Raw genomic sequence first — 19,958 nt, forward strand, 5'->3', positions numbered from 1 at the left:
AGGCAGTTTTCCTGAGTCACGAGGAGAAGGGAGGCCGGCTCGCTGGATGGCTTGCCTGCCGGCGCCCCGACCTCAGCTAGGCGGTCCGCGGAACACGGGGCGGAGCGGGAGAATTCTTCCCCCCCCACACCAGACCGAGCCGCAGCCGCAGCTTCACCGGCCTGACCCCCGCGCTCAACGTTCTACACCTCCCCCACCACCCCTCCCCAGCGGCCGAGCTAATCGCCCTCCCTTCCCGTATCACGTGTACCCGGAAGCGTGTGGGAGGGCTCCAAACCTCCCACGGAAATGACGTCGATCCACCCTAGTCGCATGATGTGGCAAAATGCAAAAAAAAAAAAAAGATGGGGGTTGGGGAGGAAAAGTGAGAGGGAGGGGAAAGTGATGAGTCCAGAAAATAGTCCCTCGGGGTCCTAGGGGACTACGGCGCTGGTCAGAGCAAGGAGACCGGCAGGCTTGCGCACTGCGCACCGAATTCCTGCGCCTGGCCGGGCGTCGTCTTTCTGGGGGAGGGGTGCATAAGGCGGCGGAGTAGTTTGAGCTGGGTCCGGTCGCAGTGCTCTCCCATAGATCCGTCCGCCGGGCTCAGCCGTTTCCGGAGTCTGCGCTGCGCCCGGTTCCGCCATTGCGGCTCTCCCAGCCTCAGGAGCCTCCGCCCCCGGCCCGAGCTTGTCCGTCCGTCCGTCTGCCTGCCCGCCAGCTACCCCCCCACGCCTGCACCTCCAGAGAGCAGCCTCGCCGCGCCCGATTTCCCCCCTTCCCCTCCTCCTCCCCCCCCGCGGAGAGCCCCGGCAGCCTCAGCCCCGCAGCCCCAGTGACAGGAGGAGACAGGAGCCCCCGGCAGCGCCATGGCCCAGATACTGCCTATCCGTTTCCAGGAGCATCTCCAGGTGGGGCCGGCGCCCGCCGGGGCTGGTGCGGGGGCCCGGGCCAGGGGGGCTGGTGCGGGGTGGGCGGCTCCAGGCCTGGCCCGCAGCGAGGGCCCGACTGGGGCTGGGGCCGGCGGCGGGGAGGAGGGAGGAGGCTGCAGTGGGGGAGCTAGAGACAGAGCCTGCTAGAGGGGAAGGGGGCTAGGACTGTGGCCTTGCCCGGAGTTAGGTGCTGCGCACCCGTGGCCGGGCAGGCCCTTCTTTTCTCCTCTGGGAGTCGCCTCCCCCACCTGAGGGCGGCGGGGTGGGGGGGTTGTCACCTCCTGTTTCTCTTTTGCACACTCCTGTGTTGGCGCCCTGGAATGGGGGGGTGTGTGTGTGTGTGTGTGTGTGTGTGTGTGTGTGTGTGTGTGTGTGTGTAGGAGATGGAGGAGGAGGCAGCAGCAGCTCTTTTCCTCCTCCCTCTGCGGCTCCCTGCGACGGGAAGGGCACCTTTCAAAGGGGGAGGGGGAGCTGTCTGCCTCTCGTCCTCCCCCGAGCCATTGGGTAGGGAAGGTCACAGCTCTGGACCCCCCAAAAAAGGGAGCGTGATGACTTGGGCCTGTGTCTATCGGGCACACCATGGGCCCAAGGTCCTTGGGGTGGGGAGAGCATATTCCCCCTCTCCATGGAGAAACTAGAAAGCATGACTCCAGTCCTGGGTTCTGGGATCAAGGATGACTATATGAGACGTCCAGGGGTCACTGAGGCCTGTTGGAAATTGAGGCCAGGTTAAGCGGCTCTGAAGCTGGGGGCATCCCTTGGAGGTTATCTCAGAATGGAACAGGGCCCCCAGGTGGAGAGAATCTGGCTTTCCAGTGACCTGCAGAGTCCCTGAGCCCTCACTGTCGTTTAGTTTACAAAGACCTTCCCAAACGTTAGGAAGTCTATCAAACAAGGGCTTGTGTTGGGAGGTACAGGCTGAGCTGGCCCAGTGTCTGCTGGCAGGTGCATTATGGAAGTGATCTAGGATAGGACTTTTCAGCCTCTGTTCTTGGAACCCCCACTCGACATCAGCCTGTGTCACCTTGGCTGAAACCATATCTTCCCAAATGAACAACCTGTCTTAGTTCAAGCTCATCAGTTTTTTTTTTTAGATGGAGATGGTATTATTGATGTCAGGCAGTGATATCTAACCATTGAACTTTTTTTTCTCCCATCAAAGAGTTTTTTTTTAACTTTTTCTCTGTTACTACATTTAGGACAGATGAGCAAACCTGTTGGAAGAATCTACTGTTATTTAGGCCATTGATATCTAATATTAAGCTAAACCTCTTTTTTGTGACATTTGTTATCTTTGCTGATATATGCAAGACAAAAAGAAAAAAATTTTTTACCTGTGTTTAAAAAACTATTTAAAAAGACTAAAGAAACAATGGTGCTTGGAACAAAACTTAGTCCAAGCTTTTCTAATCATGGATGGAATAAAGCAGTCTATGCTGTAACAGAATACACTTTGGCATCAAAGATATCAAAATCTTAAACTTGATTTTTTTTCTTTTTTGTCTAGGCATAGGGGTTAAGTGACTTGCCTAGGGTCACACAGCTAGTACGTGTCCAGTGTCTGAGGTTGGATTTGAATTCAGGTCCTCCTGACTCCAGAGCAGTGCTCTATTCACTGCGCAACCTGGCTGCCCCTTAAACTTGATTTTAATGGTAGAATGAGTGAAGGAAATTTAAATGTCTAATTTTAAGGTTGAGACATGGTTATCTTCTTGTGAAAATTGAGGATTCATATGGAGACCCAGGAAGAAAGAGTGAAAACTAATATTCAAATTAGATTTTCTGCAGTACAGTTTTTCACACAGATGTATGTAGAGCATACTTTTTAAAAAAGCAGGTGTAGCTGGCATTTTTTTTAAGTGCAGAAGTAAAGCCTACCAGATAATCTGTTGAACTCCAACCCTCTTTTTTTCAAGTTTGACAGTAGTAGAACAATACCCACTAACCCACTTATGTAGTAAAAATGTACTGGATAGGTAGAAGAAAGGCTTTAAAAAATGAAAACTAACTCCTACTCATTGATTCTTTATAGGCCAAGTAAATCATCACTGAAATTTAGATTGGACAGGATAGGCATAAATAGATGCCTTGGATATATTTTAATGTTATTTGCAAGGCTGCTTTTATACAGTTTTGTACAATATACTTTGTACGTAGGGCAGTACGTTAGCAACTTCAGTAATTCAGAATAATTTAAAAACACATAAGATGGAAACAGTTTATTAACAGTACTTTTGGTATAGAGGCTGCTTAACCTTTTTAAGATGTTTGAAAAACTAATTATAACTTGATTTCTATGGCCTTAAGTTCATTGACAGGCTTTAGGTCTATCAGCAAAGGTCAGTTTATTTAACTATCATGAGAAGACATTCCAAGAATTGGAAAGGGGTGGTCAATTTGACCACTTATGTGTAAGGTTCTCTTGAAGCAGGTGGTTTCCTTTAAGAACAGAAAGGGGGGGGGGAAGGCCTTAAAAAGCTACAACTCCCAACCTTCAAACCATTGCCCTCTTTTTCTAGAACCTATAGTATATGCCATTGCATTCTCAGGTTCTGTGGATTTACAGTTGGTCTTGCCTTTGACTTTTCCCTTTCTTTTCTCTGGTGAATAAAGATATATGAAATGTGTGAGTTAGGTGGTAGAACTGCATATGTTTGCTTGCCAGAGCAGTTCAGTTTAAAAGCAAGAAGCAATAATGAATTATTGAGAGACTTCTTTTCACCCTTTTTCTCATCCCCCACAATAATTAACTGTGGCTAGTGTACCACAGTACATCCTGGGAAGGAAAGTTCCTAACTGTGTCATTTAAATTGTGGTAATTAATAATCTCTTGAGATGAAAGTGTGATTAAAAGGGGTATGGTTGATAGTTGTGAATGAACTTGTTTCACTATGATTAAGAACAGTGTATTAGTTTGGAAACCTGGAGAACTGCCATTTAACTAAGTCACTTAATGCTCATTTTGCTTCTTACAACAGTTATTTCTGATTGGATCATAGATGTAGAGTTAGAAGGGATCTTGGGCCATCTAGTTCAGCCCCCTTATTTTGTTGTAGAAGTGATTTGTCGAAGGTTACACTAGAATTCCATGATTTTGAGAGGTTCTGTTCAACTTTGCCACTATATTCTTGAAACTTCCTTGCATTTGACCTGATATAAAACCTGTCATTGAGCCTAAAGATATCTTTTAAGGTTCTAGACATTGTATGTCTTTCATTTTTTTTTCTTGAAAAATTGTGACAGTGTACTAAGGAATTCATCTTATTTTCTACCAGAGATTTTGGATTTCTTCTGTTGCTGCCTCCCCCTCCCTGTACTGCTACCATCCTAGTTTAGGTACTAATCACCTCTGGAACATAATGCTCTCCTAACTGGTCTTCTCTGTCTCCTCTCTACAACTTATCCTTCACATAGGTTTGATCATGTATTTCTTGCTCTTCTGTACTCCCAGTGGTCTATAAGATAAAATGTAAGCTCTACCTGGTATTTGAGGCCTTCTGCATTCTGTCTTCAAGCTATATTTCTAGCCTTAACTTATAGTACATTCTGGACTACTCAGTTGTCTTCTAGTTTTATCTTGTACAGACCATCTCTTATGCCTGAAATACTACCTTCACATTTTTATCTATCTAAAATCCTTTTCTTTTTCCTAGGGCTAGCTTAGGTGCTACTTCCTCCAAGAAGTCTTGTTGGATTTCTACCCCTTCGTATTCATCTTAGCTAAAAACTGATCTGGCCAATTTTCTTAGACCTGTGACTGGGTCACTTTTTAGCCTTATCAAAATCTACCTTGTATCATTTACCTTTATGGCTGTCCCCATATCAGATCCAAAAACATGGGAAATGTTTCACAAATCTTGAAGTGTGATATATAAGTGCTATTATTATGAATTCCATGAAGACAGGGACTTAACGTTTGAATGAAATTAGGTAGAAGACCAAAGTATGAATAGTTTAGAGGTATAAATAGAACCCTAATGTGTTAATTATCCTTTCCTGATGAATTTGAGCTCAAAGAATTGACCTGTTCCACAATCAGAGATTATAGTTAACTTAGTTATGTTGAGATTTTATTAGATTTTGTATGTAATCTTTTCCTAATTAAGGTATTAGGTAGTTACTCTCAGATACCACAGCTCCTTCTCTAAAATATATATCCGTAGAGGCCACACGCTATAGAAGAAATAGTGCCGTCTCTGGCATTAGAAAACCTAGGTTCAGATTCTACCCATGTTACTTACATGTGTGCCTTTGGTTAAGTCACTTAACTTTCTTGCTCCTCAGTTACTTCCTCATTTGTAAAATGAGGAGTTCAGATTAGATAGCTCTCAGGTCCCTTTCCAATTCTGAGATTCTGGGTGAAAGAGATATATACTATTGGGGTGGGGGGAAAAGAAGCCATTTTAACTGGAACAAGAGGGTATTTGAAAGGATAATGTGGGTTTTTGGCACTTACAAAGCTATGGAATTGTTCTGTTGTAAAATTTGCTTGTACATTTCAGATATTATACTATTAAAAAATTCTGAAGGAGAGGCAGTTGTGTCATGAATGAAACATCATTTATTAAGCACTTACTGTGTGGTTAGCACTGTGACAAGCTCTAGGTATACAAATACAAAAAACAAGATAGTCTTTGCCTTCCAGAATCTTACATTGTAACATTTTAAGACAGTAGACATTAGGGAGTGATGACTTAGGAAAGGATGTTTCATAAGTTATAGGTGGTGAATGGATCAGAAGAGCAGTTGACTGACATGTCCTTTCTGGGAGTGGTAGAGTTGATATGATTACTGGTCCTAGTGCTAGAGGTGGAAAAGGGGGAGTACTTGTGTTATAATGTGGTAAGGAAAGTGGTTGGAGAGCAATGGTCAGCATCATGGATCTAGGTTGGTATATTTATATTGAGAACTCTCACCATTCAGGAGCCCAGGATGGGAACTAGACAGCCACATCTCAGCTAAGTAGGCATGAAGTTAGCTGGAAAATGGCAGCAGGTGGCATTTGGGTTCTAGACTTGACTAATTATGGAGAACTCTCACTAATAAGCATCATACATCTAATCCTGGAAAGAGCCCTGGATATCTAGGGTAAATACCCCTAACTGGATTAGAAGTTGGAAAACCTAATAGGTTCTAGTTCTTATTCTGCCAAATTAACTAGCTTTTTGACCTTGGATGAGTCACTTAACCACAGTGGGTCTAAGTTTTCTCATCTGTTATACAAGGGAGGTGGATAGAAAGAGGGAAGACTACGTGATTGATAAGGGCCCTTCCAGTTCTGATAGTTAGTGATAGTGAGGTGACATGGTACAGTGAAAAGAATGCTATTCTTGGAATAAGAGCATATAGGCTCAGGTCCTTATGTCACTTAATAGCTGTGTGTTTTAGAGGTCTGTTCCCTCATTTGTAAAGGTATGGAACTAAGTGACTGTTAAAGACTGTTCCAGCTCTAAATGTATGATCATATGACTTTTGATTTTCTGTCTTCTCTAATTCCACTGATTTGAGTAGTCTTGCTGGATATTGTAATAGCATAAATTTATGTAACAGCAGAGACTCAGGAGACTGGAATATATTAGCTTTAGTCTCAAACTGTATATTTGAAAAAAAAAAGATTGATAGGTACACCTGCATTTGGTAGGTGGTTTTTCTTTGACACATTAATGACCAAGACAGAGCTTATATGCACCTTATCTCATGGTGACATGCATCTCTCTGGTAATTGCCAGTTTTAGGGCCTAGGGAAGAAGTGCTCGTGCACTGCTGCATTAGCCAGCCTTTCCTGTTCCTCTTCTGTTCCAGAGGTCTGTCAGGGTTACCTGCACTCTCATAAGATACCACCTTTGCCTTGCATCTGAATAATATGCAGTGCCACTTAAATTAATCATGACAGCTTTGATATAACATATTTTGAATGACAGTTGCCCAGGGTTGTGCTTTGGAAAAGCAAATGTCGGCAACTGCCATCTGCTTGGTTGGTGAAGATAATAATAATAGAGCTCTAAGTTGGTCTGTATTTAAGTGTTAGTAGAAAGGTGCAGGAAGAAGGTCAGGTTATTCTACATGGAGTTCCTTATAGGTCCTTTTTGGGGAAAGGTGGTAGAAACATCACCAGTACAGACTCTTTAGAAGTGATGTAGCAGAATACTGCCTACTTATATTGATTGTGTTCTTAATGCTCATCATTGAGAGAAAAACTAACCAATAGTCAAGTTTCTAATTTAAGTTTGATCTTGTGATTTTATTGTTTATTTTATTTTTTGTTTTTAGGCAATTGGGGTTAAGTGACTTGCCCAGGGTCGCACAGCTAGTGTCAAGTGTTTGGTCTGAGGTTGGATTTGAACTCAGGTTCTCCTGACTTCAAGGTCGGTGCTCTATCCACTGTGCCACCTAGCTGCCCCTGATCTTGTGATTTTAAAATAGAATTATAGTTCCCAAAAGAACCTATGAAACCCACATGATGATGCTAAATGGACAGAAAACCTTTTTGTTTTATTAGTATTTTGTAAGTATTCTTATGAAAGGGTTTGCTTTGTCTTCTTCCCATAGACAGAACAGTGAGTTCATTGCTTAATCTTTGTATGTAGACCTTCATATTAAATGATAGGGACACTCTCCTTAAATCTGATAAGTTTAGGAAAAGTTAATTGAAAGTACTTAGCTCCTTAAACTGTAAATTAGCTTTAGGTGTTCACTCCATTCTTGGCTCAATGCTTATTGCTAATGCCTTCAAAACTTTAATTTCAATGTTTAGCCTATAACACACATCCCAGCTTTCAAACTAGAGTACCTGACTGCTGACTTTATGATATGAAATATCAAATGAAAAATTTTTCATTTTATTTTAAGTTAACCTAACACACCTTAAGTGTTTATGACCTGAATTTAACAATAGTTTACCCTACAAACAAAGTTCAGTTGGCCAAAGTGATCAGTAGAACCTCATGAGCAAGATAAGCTCATAGAGCATAGGTGTGGAATTTAATATGCATAAGTATGCACATCAGCATGTCTTATTCTTTAGTTGGAAAAAAAAATCAAGAATTACATTATTTGGCAAGAATTCTTCAGGTCATTACAGTCATTAAAAGTATTTGTTTTTTTCCTTCCCTAGAAGATGGAAGGATGTGAACAGAGACATCATATTAGTGGAATTCAGTAACGTCTTACCCCAAAGCAAACCTCTCTCTTATACCCTCCATACCAGGCTGTGTTATAGGTTCATGCAGTATGACAGATTGGTCACAAACCTATATGGAAAACTAGGAAAACAATAATGCTTAAATACATTAAAACTAGGAAACATTAATACTTCCATGTTCTAAATAAACAGATAAATAAGGTCCTTGGGTTTTTAGGGAAAAACAATTTTAAGGGCGCTTTTTTTTGTATGTGGAAACAGGTTATTTGAATTCTTTTTAAATTTAATTTTCTTCTTGGAAAAATGAGATTTTAAACTTGAGGGAAATAATTCCTTTTTATTCCATCAACATACAAGTGTTTCAGTGAAGTGCTAATTGTATTTAGAGGTATAAGTCAAGCTTATTGGCTTTCTAGCTAGTGAGTTCTGTTGCTTTTAGCTGACAAACTGGGAGCTACAAGGCATAATCTTGATACAGTAAGAATGCTGAGTCTTCTGAATGTCCAACTGTACTGTTTGTTATACCACTTATAAAAGAGAATCATTATTTGTCAGTTAGGTAGTTTGAAAATAATAAAATTACGTTTAATTGCGTAGGCCATTTTTATGTACTAGGAACTCAGTTGTCCTTCCTCTCCATTTCCTTCCCACCCCTCACTTGCTGATGTTAGCACTATGTCAATACTAGCTGTGAGGCATGATTGCTGTTTTGGTACTTCTTTCTGTAGAATTTTTAAACTCAGGTCCTGTGGTGACAAATGTTTAGTTTATTTAGGACTTATGAAGCACATTAAAATTTTATTTTTGGGTAGGCAGAAAATCATTAGGAGTACTTGGAATTATTTCAGAGCATTGTAACCTGGATCCTAACGTTTCTAGATACCTTTGTCATTTGAATAAATTCTCAGTACCTTTTTACAGTCTACCTTTTCTGTTCACTTTAGCTTCAGATCTTACCTTTCATCTTTAAAAAAAAAAGCCACCAGCAGTTCCAGCCTCACTTAGTCTAATCCTCTTTAGCTACTTACTGTCTCATGTACTCCCAGAAGAGCCTGCTAAAGTATCATGCAACACAAAGTACTATTTGGGTATGACATTATTGGAAATATATGGCGTAAGCAAGTTAAAAAAAAATTGAAATCACTTAACTTTCATTTTAATTTAGTGTACCAGAAGATTTATGTTAGTTTAATAGCAAAAGGTACTAAACACCTAGAATACCATACCTTGCAAAGACATGTCCCTTGAATGTCTTTAATGAATATTTGAAAAATACAAATGAACCAGACTTAAATAATTCAAAAATCCTTGATTTGAACAGTGTAGGCATTCTGGTAGTGCTAGGGACAGAGTGCACCCAGAGGCAGAGAGACCTAAGGTCAAATTTGACCTCAGACATTTAAGAGCTGTGTGACCCTGGGCAAGGCATTGTAGCATCTACCTTGCAGGGTGGTTGTCAGGATCAAATGAGATAGTATTTGTAAATGCAGTGCTTGGCACATAATAACCACTTAATGAATCCTCCCTTTCTCCCTTCTCCATTTTTAAAAATGAGAAAACTGAGACCTACAGAGATCACTGGCACTGGTTGGTAGTGAGTGTGAAGAGCCAGGATGTAAGCCCAGTTGCTCTGGCTCTAAATCCTGTGTTTTTTTCCCATTGTACTCCAATACCATAAGCCTTTCCATCTTATCAGGCTTTTCTAGAGTTTGTCTCTTGCTGGTGATAGCCGTTAAGTCCTCAGGGTCATTTCCACATGATGAAGTATTAAAGTAGGACTTTGGAGCCGACTAGGGTAAGTGTCATTGTCTCCCTTACCCCCCCCCCGTGTGTATCACCACCAGCTGAAGTCAGATCTGTTTCCCAATAGAAGAATATCCTTTGGTCAAGAATATGTGGTGACTACACTTGCCTGCTAGAAGCTTCAAACACACTTTGAAAGTTTTTCTGTCTAACAGCTTTAAATATCTTTCTCTTCCCTCCCTCTCTCTTTTTAAGGGCCAGGCCTGTGATTTCATTAGTATAGGAAATACCTGGTGAGGAAACTTTGTTTTCCTGATGAAACTCATCACTATTCTGCAGTTGTGTGACTTGCCCTGGATCACACAATATGTGTCAGAGGCAAGGCTTAAAAACCCAGGCGTTCCTTAATCCGCTCTGCCATGTTGTTTTAGAAATGTTTTATAGCAGTGTAGAAACAGAAAAAGTAAGGCTTATCTTGTCATTTTTGTCTGAATGTAACATGAAAATGTTAACATTACCCATATTATTAGGTTGTTTGAACAATTGATAAGAATTACTTCAAAGTCAGAAGAGAATACATAAGTTCCATTCACCAAATCTATTTGAACTTTCTGATACTAAGCCCACATAGAAAATCTCATTGTAGATGTAAGACTTGACCAAAAGTTAGAATTAGGTAGTCTAGGTTTTGATTAGTTTTTTGCCTGTGAACACTTTGAATTGATTTTGCTGTCCTCTGCAAGGTCATGTCAATGATGTGCCATCCTGTATTTCTCCTTGGGTTTGCTTTAAAAAAAAAAACTAGTACAGTTTTCCTTTTCCACATTGAGACTTTTCCTATCGTGGTTGCTATATATTGTGGCTTGGCATAAGAAACGGGAATTTTGCGGAAGCTGCAGCTGACATAGAAAAAGTTTAGAAACTTAAATGCCTAAAATATAATATCAACGTATTTTATCTTGTAATGCCACAATAATTCAGACTTCTTCTCTGGTACAAAGAAAGGGCCAAAAATTTTACTCAGATTTTCCAGATGGCTAAGGTGCAACACCCCTAACCCCTGAGATGTGGAAGGGATAACTGTAGTTTCGTATTCCCTAGCAAATCTATCAACATAGGGTGGTCATGATTGTGATCTATTTTCTATGGTAGAAAGGGTTGAGTTATATCTTAATACAGTGCCAGGCTAAGAATTGAGCCATAGAAATGCTATTGTTATGGGGCTCATTAAATTTTAATAAGTAAATTTTAAATTTAAATTAAACTTAAATGAGAAACTTAATAAATGCCCTACTTATTGAACCTAGGAATTTAGACACCTGATTATAATTTAGAATGACACTTAATAAGTTTTCCTTGGATTTAGAGCTCTGAGTATTAGTCTTTGTTTTTTTTTTGTTTTTTGTTTTTAGGCAATTGTGGTTAAGTGACTTGCCCAGGGTCACACAGCTGGTAAGTGTCAAGTGTTTGGTCTGAGGTTGTATTTGAACTCAGGTCTTCCTCACTTCAGGGCAGATGCTCTATCCACTGCGCCACCTAGCTGCGCCCTTCTGAGTATTAGTCTTAAACCCTCCAATGGAACCCTGCTTTGGTTCTTACAAAAATTGTTTATAAAAGGAAGTCAGAGTAGTCATCTAATCTTAAGGCATCAGCTTAGGGGTGACCTTCACTGTGAAACCTATCCTGATTCCCTAGGGGGTTAGTGTCTCTCTTCTTGCAATTATTTTAGGTTTGTGGACGTGTTTTATCTCTATAGTAGACCAGACTGCTTTATTTGTTATAAACACTTAATCAGGGTGCCTTACACATGCTTGGTACTTAATAAATGATTGGTATTAATAAATTGCTCAATGCCAACCAAATGGCTTTAAATAGGGAGTGTAATAGGCTCAAACAGTTAAGCTTGATGGTGTGATTTTTATGAGAATGTGAAGCTTCATATAAGGTTGATAAAGTTACTTTTCCGTTCATTATTGTTTTGCGGTACCTAATTTATTTTCTGTTATGAGACTTCCTTAGAAATTAAGCCTACTTTCTATTTACTGGTTTCTTCAACATGTGATGAATAAATGTTTTGGCCAGTCAGTTGGGGCAGGGGGGAGGATGGTGAAGGAGGAAGAATTCTTGGAACAAGTGAATTTTCAGTCACTCATTAACACCTGAAGCTTCAACAGAGAATTATAAGTTTAGTTCAGGTATGACATCTCATGAAATATTTCTTAATCATGCCACATCACTTTAGTGGTGCTTTTATCTCTCAGATCTTGAGTGAATTTCAGAGTTATGTAGTAGGAATTCTTTTCACTAGTTATTGCTGTCAAACTAGATGACCAAAAATATAGTACCTTTTCTGAATGGCTTTAAAAAATCTATAATACTTGGTATAGAACCCTCTAGATTTCATAGAATAATAGACAAAAATAATTACTTCTCAAAAGATCTTTAGCCTCTCAATTATACATGAGTATATTCCTTAAAGATACTCAGTTTTGCTGCTTGGTTAAAAGCAGCAGAATATTTAAGATAAAGTCCTGCCTGTGAATTTGCACTTTTAGTTCCATTGAATGGTTCGTGTCTTTCCAGTATTCTGTGTAAGATGAGCTGCTTCAAAAAATAGCGTATAGAACAGGAACAAATTGAGTTAATGCTGCTCATATCAAAATTCAACTAAACAGTATGTCCCTTACCTAACACTGTTAGATCAAGAAGTTAAAGGTTTCATTTGTTTCATGAAGATAAACCTCTGGGGCCTTTTCTGCTGAGAACAATCGTTGATATCCTGTTGTCCCTGAATTTAAGGAATGCTACTTTCTCAGCATTTTTCCTTCCCTTCCTTTGGAAGAACTCAGCAACTGTAGTTTCATATGATTGAATCTGCTGACTTCCAGGAAGGACTCAGTGGGATGACTACTGTCAGCACATTTTCACTGGAAGTTATAGTCAGTCTCCTGTTGGAGAATGTTGCAAGGTTGTGAAATGGAATTGTGTTAAATTAATGATCTAGGATAGTTATTTCCAACAGAGTTATTTGCATTTTGGTATTGCATTTGGTTACCATGCCATAACATAGTAGAGCCCCAACTTAAAACATAAAGAATTCCAAGCATTAAACCTTTAAGAAAATGTAGTATGATGTACTAGAATTGACTTCTAAGTCAGAATTCAAGTTCTGCCAATGACACATAATGTCTGTGTGGCCCTTGGGGTAAATCACTTAATCTTTCAGTTCCCGAGGCAATTCTTGAAGCCTAAAACTTAAAATAAATTGCAGATCTACATATGCCAAGGTAGTTTCCACCAGAGGAATTTCCTATACCAATGAAATCATAGGTCTGGATCAAAAAAAGGAAAAAACCCTACCTCTCACAAATATTTGAGTTCTGCTGTATTAAGAGCTATTTTCATGTCTTTGTCAAACATCAAAAATACTTTTTCTCTTTGCAGAAAAGCTTATGATAGCGGAAATGGTATTGTTCATAATTTCAAAATAGCTATTCATAGTTCAGTTTGAATTCAGCCAACACTTCCTTTACATTCTAACTATCCAGGCAGAACAAAGAGGAAGGATCTTAAAAAATGTGAAGTCTAGCACTAATTGTGAAACCATCAGTTCAGTTCTTAGTAACTGTCACAAATACAAGATGGCTACAGCATTTGAGTTAAAGCAATGAGTGAGTTCTTCCCTAGTATTTCTATGGATGTTTTGAAGTACTAGAAATTGCTTTCCAGGAACTGGCACAATTACAGTAAAGTTCTTTTCTGATGACTTGACTTTTCAGATGTGATCATACATGGCTTATGTGTTTCTAGTAGAAATCATTAGACTGAGCCAATCTGCTTAGCACTGACAATCTTAACTATGCCATTTGTAGACACAGCTGAAATTGAATGTCAGGAAATGCCTATGTGATTTGTAGGAAGAAACTTTCTAATTTTAGGTTTTGCAAATCAGAATACTTGAGCTTATCTGAACTTAAGTATGTGGTATCCTTCTATACCCATTTTAAAGGGCTAATCTTGAACTAACTTTATGATGGATGTCAGCCATGACTAAAATTTTCTATATCTTATTTTCATCCTTTAATGTTGTAGTAATATGCTGTTCTCTTTGCATAAGGGTTGCATAAGGACCTACCAGTTTATATGTACTTTTTAAGATGGCTAGTTAGCATTGGGGTATTGCCTATTTCATTAAAAAAACAAACAAACAAAAAGGCTAACTGGTCTTTGCAGGTGTTTTAGTAGTACAATTCTGTACACCAGTAGTCTTTAAGGTGGAGTTCATGGCCCAAACCCAAGAAGTATGCGGTTCATCAATTGGAGGATGAAAAGATATGTCATATCCCACCTTCCCAGGAATATTGTGGACCTGCCTTTATCTTCTAGTATTTTCCTCTGCTGTACAAAACTCGACCTTCCCTCTTGCCAAGCCACCATTAGCCCTTTGAGGCAGTTAGAACCTAAGAAAAATCCCTAATCCCTGTTCAGAAGATCACTTTGTGGTTATGGTAAATGCCCTTTGGAAGGTGGGCTTCGTGATCTTCATTTGGAGTGGGACAGAGTAAGTTGCAAAGAATGAGTAGGGGTGGATAGGTTGTAGTGTTCATTTCAGATTTCATTATTTACCTGCTTCTTTTCCTAACTTCCCACTTATTATCAAGGATACTGTGATTCTTTCAGTTAGCAGATTCACTATTTTGGTGTTCTCCACTCCTCACTGTCTTCCCCATGCTACCCACTTGTCAGATCTAGTTGTTTGTACCTCCATAACATTTTGCATCTCTCCCTTTTCTGCACAAATGAGCACCATCCTAGTTCAGTCTCTCTTTAGCTCTTGGATTATTGCAATAGCTTTCCAGTTGGTTTCCCTGTCTTCAGTTTTTCTCTCTCCAATCCGTCCTCCACAGCTGCCAAAGTGATTTTCCTTAAGTGTAGAAAATGTCATGTCATTTTTTTACTTAGTAGCTCCCTATTAAACTCTCTCATCAAATATTACTTCATTTTAATCTCACTTTTAATAAAACCTTTTTACATAAGCTTTACAATGTATATGGTAGCACATAAATAATTTACAAGTAAAGATGTACATGTTGGAGACGTGATTAGAAAAATTTGGAAATGACTGCTTCAGGCAATTGAACTGTGTTAGGATGTCCTGTTTCTTTTAGACCTAGAGCTAGAAGATACCTTTTAGGATTCTGTTTTGTCCAGCAAACATTAGGCAAACTAAAGAATAGCATTTGGGTACAAAGATCTAAGACATGTCCAGAAGTCTTATGATGGAAAATGCTATCCTCATCCAGAGAAAGAACTATGGAGTCTGGATGCAGATCGAAGCATACTGTTGCTCTTTTTTTTTTTCCTGTTTTGTTTTTGTTTCTTCTTTCTTGTGGTTCCTCCTATTGATTCTAATTCTTCTTTACAACATGACTAATGTGAAAATATGTTTAATAGGAATATATACATATATATATATGTATATATAGCCTATATCAGATTGTACCCTGTCTTGGGGAAGGAGGTTGGGGGGGGAGATTTAGAGCTCAAAAGCTTATGGAAGTGAATGCTGAAAACTGAAAATAAATTAATTTAAAAAGGAATACTGTTGGGGAAAAGCTATAACCAGGTGGGAACTGAGTTTATGATTTGGGAGAGATATATTTGTGAAAATGCTCTCAATGTCAATTTTTTTTTTAAGCTTTAAAATTTTACTAATAAGATTCATAGGATTTGCCTTTCAGGCCTCTAAGATACCATTTAGCACTTCCTTTCTATACCACTCTCATCATTTAATTTGAATTGCACAAACCTGTGAGGTGGGTAGGTCTGGTTATATACCTTTTTTGGTTTGCTTAATTTAAAAGCAATGTTGACTTCTTGAAATTAGGGGACATAATTTTTTTTTTTTTGGCTAAGCAGTGGGGTTAAGTGACTTGCCCAGGGTCACAAAGCTAGTAAGTGTTATGTGTCTGATTTGAACTCAGGTCCTCCTGAATCCAGGGCAGGCGTTCTATCCACTGCACCACCTAACTGCCCCTAAGAAGAATCTTTTTGAAGACCCAGTGACTGACTTGTTGACTATAATATAATCTAGGACAAAACTTGCTGCTTATGCTTTTCTTTAGTTTGACTACCTCTGTTTTTTAGCTTTTAGCTTCCTAGGGGAAAGTTTTCGAATAAACTTTACATTATGCTTGTGCACTTCATAGTATCTCAAAAATTTATAGAGCTATTAAAAAGAAAAGCATATTGGAGCCAAAAACTTAATTGTTATGATTGAATTTAAGGAAGCTCTAGTAAAACTTAAGGTTCTCCTGAGAACAAGTGCTGAAATGAAATATAGTTAGGATTATTGTGACTATATTACACTGACATGAAATCACAAAATAGCAGCTATTTAAAATTCATGATTTTCCTTCTACAAGGGTGGTATTTTAGAAAGTTGGAGAATAAAAGGTAACAAATACGTGGAGACCACTAATCTGTTATCACTTGTCATAAGACCAAGTGACATGACATTCACACCCATTTTGAACAGCTGAATTCAGCAGATAATAAAATGTTGATGTTTAAACTGTGCAAACTTGATACACTTTGTACAGGGTGAATACCTCCACCAACTAGGAATTCACCAACTAGGAAAAGTTTCAGCTGAGCCTTGAAGAGTTGATGGGGACTTCAAAGAGGCAGAAGTGAGAAGGGAGAAGTTTTCAGATATGTAAAAAAACCAAAGATATGGAGAACAGACATTTATGTCCTCTAGGGAATGTAGGCCAGTTTAGCTGGAATGTAAAAGACATGTAAGGGGGAGTAATATAATTAGCCTGGAAAGGTAGTTTGGAGCCAGATGACAGTCTTTGAAATACCAAACAGAGGAGTTGGCATTTTTTTCTAGAAATGATAGGGAATCATTGAAGTTTCTTGAGCCAGAGGAGTGACATGATTATTTTGAGATTTTAAACAACAACCAAAAAAACCCCATCTAGTGGGAAGATGTTCATGTGGCTTCCTCAGGCTTTGAGGTGATAACATCTCTACTGTATAGTAACAAGGATTGCCAGGAATGTTAGGTATGGTAAAGTGCTGCTTTTTTGGAGGGGGAGGGGAGGGGAGGTAATGGGGTTGGAATAAACTTTCATTCTCATTGTGGTCAGGTAAAACTGTTCTAAACCTTGACCTCAGGCAGATCAAGATCACTGCTTCTTTCTAGGACTCAGGTTTTCTTAGTTGTAAAAGGAGGTAGTTGACATAGCTGTCTCCTAAGGTCTTTTCCAGTTTTTAATCTATGATTCTGAGATGTACAGAGTAGTCAATGCTTAGGGTAGGCCAGTTTTTATATTTCCTGACTTGTCAGAAACTGAAACTAAGCTGAGGTATACATTTCTGAAGCAGTTTAAAACTTTTCACTAGAAGGGGCAGCTAGGTGGCACTCTGGCTTTGGGAGTCAGGAGGACAGGAATTCAAATCCAGCCTCAGACACTTGACACTAGCTATGTGACCCTGGGCAAGTCACTTAACCCAATTGCCTAGCCAAAAAAGAAAAAAAAACTTTTTCACTAGAACATGCATTGGTTATTGAACATGTGCTCGTTCTACTTCTTTGTGTCACATTAAAACTGAGAAGTAATTGGTTAATAATTAATATTGTATTTAAGTATGGCCATAACAGGCTTTTTTCCCCTAAACTGGAGACATGTTCTTATCAGAAACTTTGATCTTAAAGTATTTGGTCTCATTATGCATAGTTTCTGGGATCTCAAAATAAGGCCATGAACATTTTTTTCCTTACCCATTTATTTTTGGAGGCAATTGGGGTTAAGTGACATGTTCAGGGTCACACAGCTATTAAGTGTCTGAGGCTAGATTTTGAACTTGGGTCTTCCTGACTCAACTGCAGGGCCAGTACTCTCCACTGTACCACCTAGCTATCTCCTGTTATCCAGTAGGTATTGTCTTATGTACAGTTTGTGGAAACAGTGTGGAAAAGTGGAGTCTGGGAACTTTGTCATTTGGCATATTGCATGTGCATTGTGAATATAGCGTTACCTATAGTGGCACAGGCTACATTCCTAGTTTTGTGCTGATGCCCTAGATTCCAGTAGACTTTAGTTTCTAACTGGTAAAGACTCTAACTTCAGTGTAAATGGCTTTAGAAAAGTGACACAATCATTTTGAGTTTAGCAATTTGTATTTTTAAAAATAGCTTATTTAGGTAAACAAACTAAACCTAAATATACTAGAGTAGCAGTATTATTTCAGCTGACTGTGTACTTACTACTTGTTGTAACCCAGCTATGTATAGGATCTGTTGTTTGTTCTTTGTTCTTGGAGATGACCTTGACAACAGGAAGGCAATGCCGTGACTTGCAAGTGAATTGGATTTAAGTGAGGGAGGGCTATGCAAAGTTATCAGCCCCACTTTCTCCTCAGAAGCCAGCTGGGTCCAGTGGCAAGATATAGATCAGAATGACTGGATATGGCCTGGATGCAGTGGAAGACTATGGCCTTTTTAGGTTGAGGTCTTTCCCAGGTCTCAGTTTGACTGAGGCAATGCCCATTCAGTGATTAAGGCTAGGTTCTAAACATGAACCATACTCTTTACTAATCATATGTTTAACAAAGGGTAGGTTAGTTCTTTTCTTCTTATTGTTGTGGATTGCAGGTAAATATGGGAAAGATTTTTAAGCAATTTGGGTCCATATATGCAGAAGAATTTATTTATAAAGTCTTACACAGAGAAGATAATTATCATAGGTCTAGAGTAGCAGGGACTTTAACTTGTCATCTAGTCTAACCCCCTCACTTTGCAGATGAAGAAACTAAGGCCTAGAGAGACTGAATGACTTGCACAAGTCACACGGATTTTGACAAAGGTAGAATTTGAACCAAGGTCCTCTGACTTGAAATCTAACACTTTTTCCACTGTTTTGGCTCCCCACTGAGCTAACAAAGAAATCATATTGTTTTGGTTGAAGTAGTTTTAGAAAGTCAGTGGGGAAGGGGGTTAGGAATAAGCTATATGCAGATACAGTTCTGCCTAGAGTAGGAATAAATTGGATAACTTGATAGAGGCAATTTATCACTACTAAGTGAGGTGTAAAACAGATATATGTGTGCCACTTTTATGTAGTTGAATGGGCAGTCTGTTCAGTTGGTTCATCAGCACATGTATCTTGGGCAGGTAAAATGAGCTGGGCTTAAAATTGAATGGAAAAAAGCATGCTAGATTGCGTTTGGGAATTTGTGCAGTGCTTAGATAATCCCAAGTCCTCTGACATGTGCAGTCATCTGTTTAATAGCAGTGGATGCTATATGTCTCTGGATCATAGAAGACCACAATTTTGGAATATTAAAATTTCAGAGACCCAAAAAATAGATGCATAGTGGGTTTAAGGCTGCAGCGTGCTGCTAATAGTGACATGCATGCAAAGTAGTATAAAATATCTAGAAAATTTATAATTGGGAAAAGAGACTTAATGTGTAGTGAGAATTGAGGGTAACAGATGAATAGACGGTGTGCTGCTGTATTGCTACACACAGTATTAAAGCTTTAACATGTTGGGTAGAACCTTTGTGGAGAATTTATGTAAGGACTTGGGCAAGAATCATACAGGATGAGGTCTGGTAGAGTTCTGATTTGTACTCTAGGAGGATCCATGAACTCTTAATTCATTACAAATGTGGGTTTCTCAAAGAGCTATCACACTTAAGCCTATTTTATCTTCCACATATTTGTGAATTCAGTGGGAAAAGTGGTCATTTTACACATGAATCAACTAGGCACTGAAGTCCAAAGTCATTTCTGGATAAAGGTCTAGAATTTAATTTTCCTGAAGCTCAACTACAGGCTCCTTCTGCTGGAAACATCATCTAGCATCTCTGTTATGCCACATGAGAATAGAAATCTACCAGATACCCAAATAACAGCTTACTGTTTGTGATTTTTAAGCAATCTAATTTATGTTAAGGGCTTACATTGTGCAAAGAGCTATGCTAGGTATGGGGATTATAAAGACAAAAAAATCCCTGATGTAAGAAAACTTGCCTTCTGTTGAAGGCACAGCTTGTAACCAAATAACTTGCTAGTTGATAGCTTTTGTTGCTTACCCTTAGTATCCTTTATGATTTCTAGGTGTGCTCACTTTAGCTCATTCACTGAGCAA

The 19,958-nt window shown here is 39.3% G+C and overlaps 1 protein-coding gene across 1 annotated transcript in view; it reads left to right on the forward strand.

The window, feature by feature from the left end:
• Window positions 1–450: 450 nt before the first annotated feature.
• The window catches only part of CLTC (clathrin heavy chain), a 74,822-nt gene continuing 55,314 nt past the window's right edge, over window positions 451–19,958 (forward strand). The window contains exon 1 of the mRNA XM_020991837.2: window positions 451–890. Coding sequence (XP_020847496.1) covers window positions 849–890 — 42 coding nt within the window. The 5' untranslated portion in view covers window positions 451–848. The remainder of the gene's footprint in view (window positions 891–19,958) is intronic.

Source organism: Phascolarctos cinereus, unplaced genomic scaffold, assembly GCF_003287225.1.
Source record: "Phascolarctos cinereus isolate Bilbo 61053 unplaced genomic scaffold, phaCin_HiC Scaffold_5;HRSCAF=322, whole genome shotgun sequence".
Lineage (NCBI taxonomy): Eukaryota > Metazoa > Chordata > Mammalia > Diprotodontia > Phascolarctidae > Phascolarctos > Phascolarctos cinereus.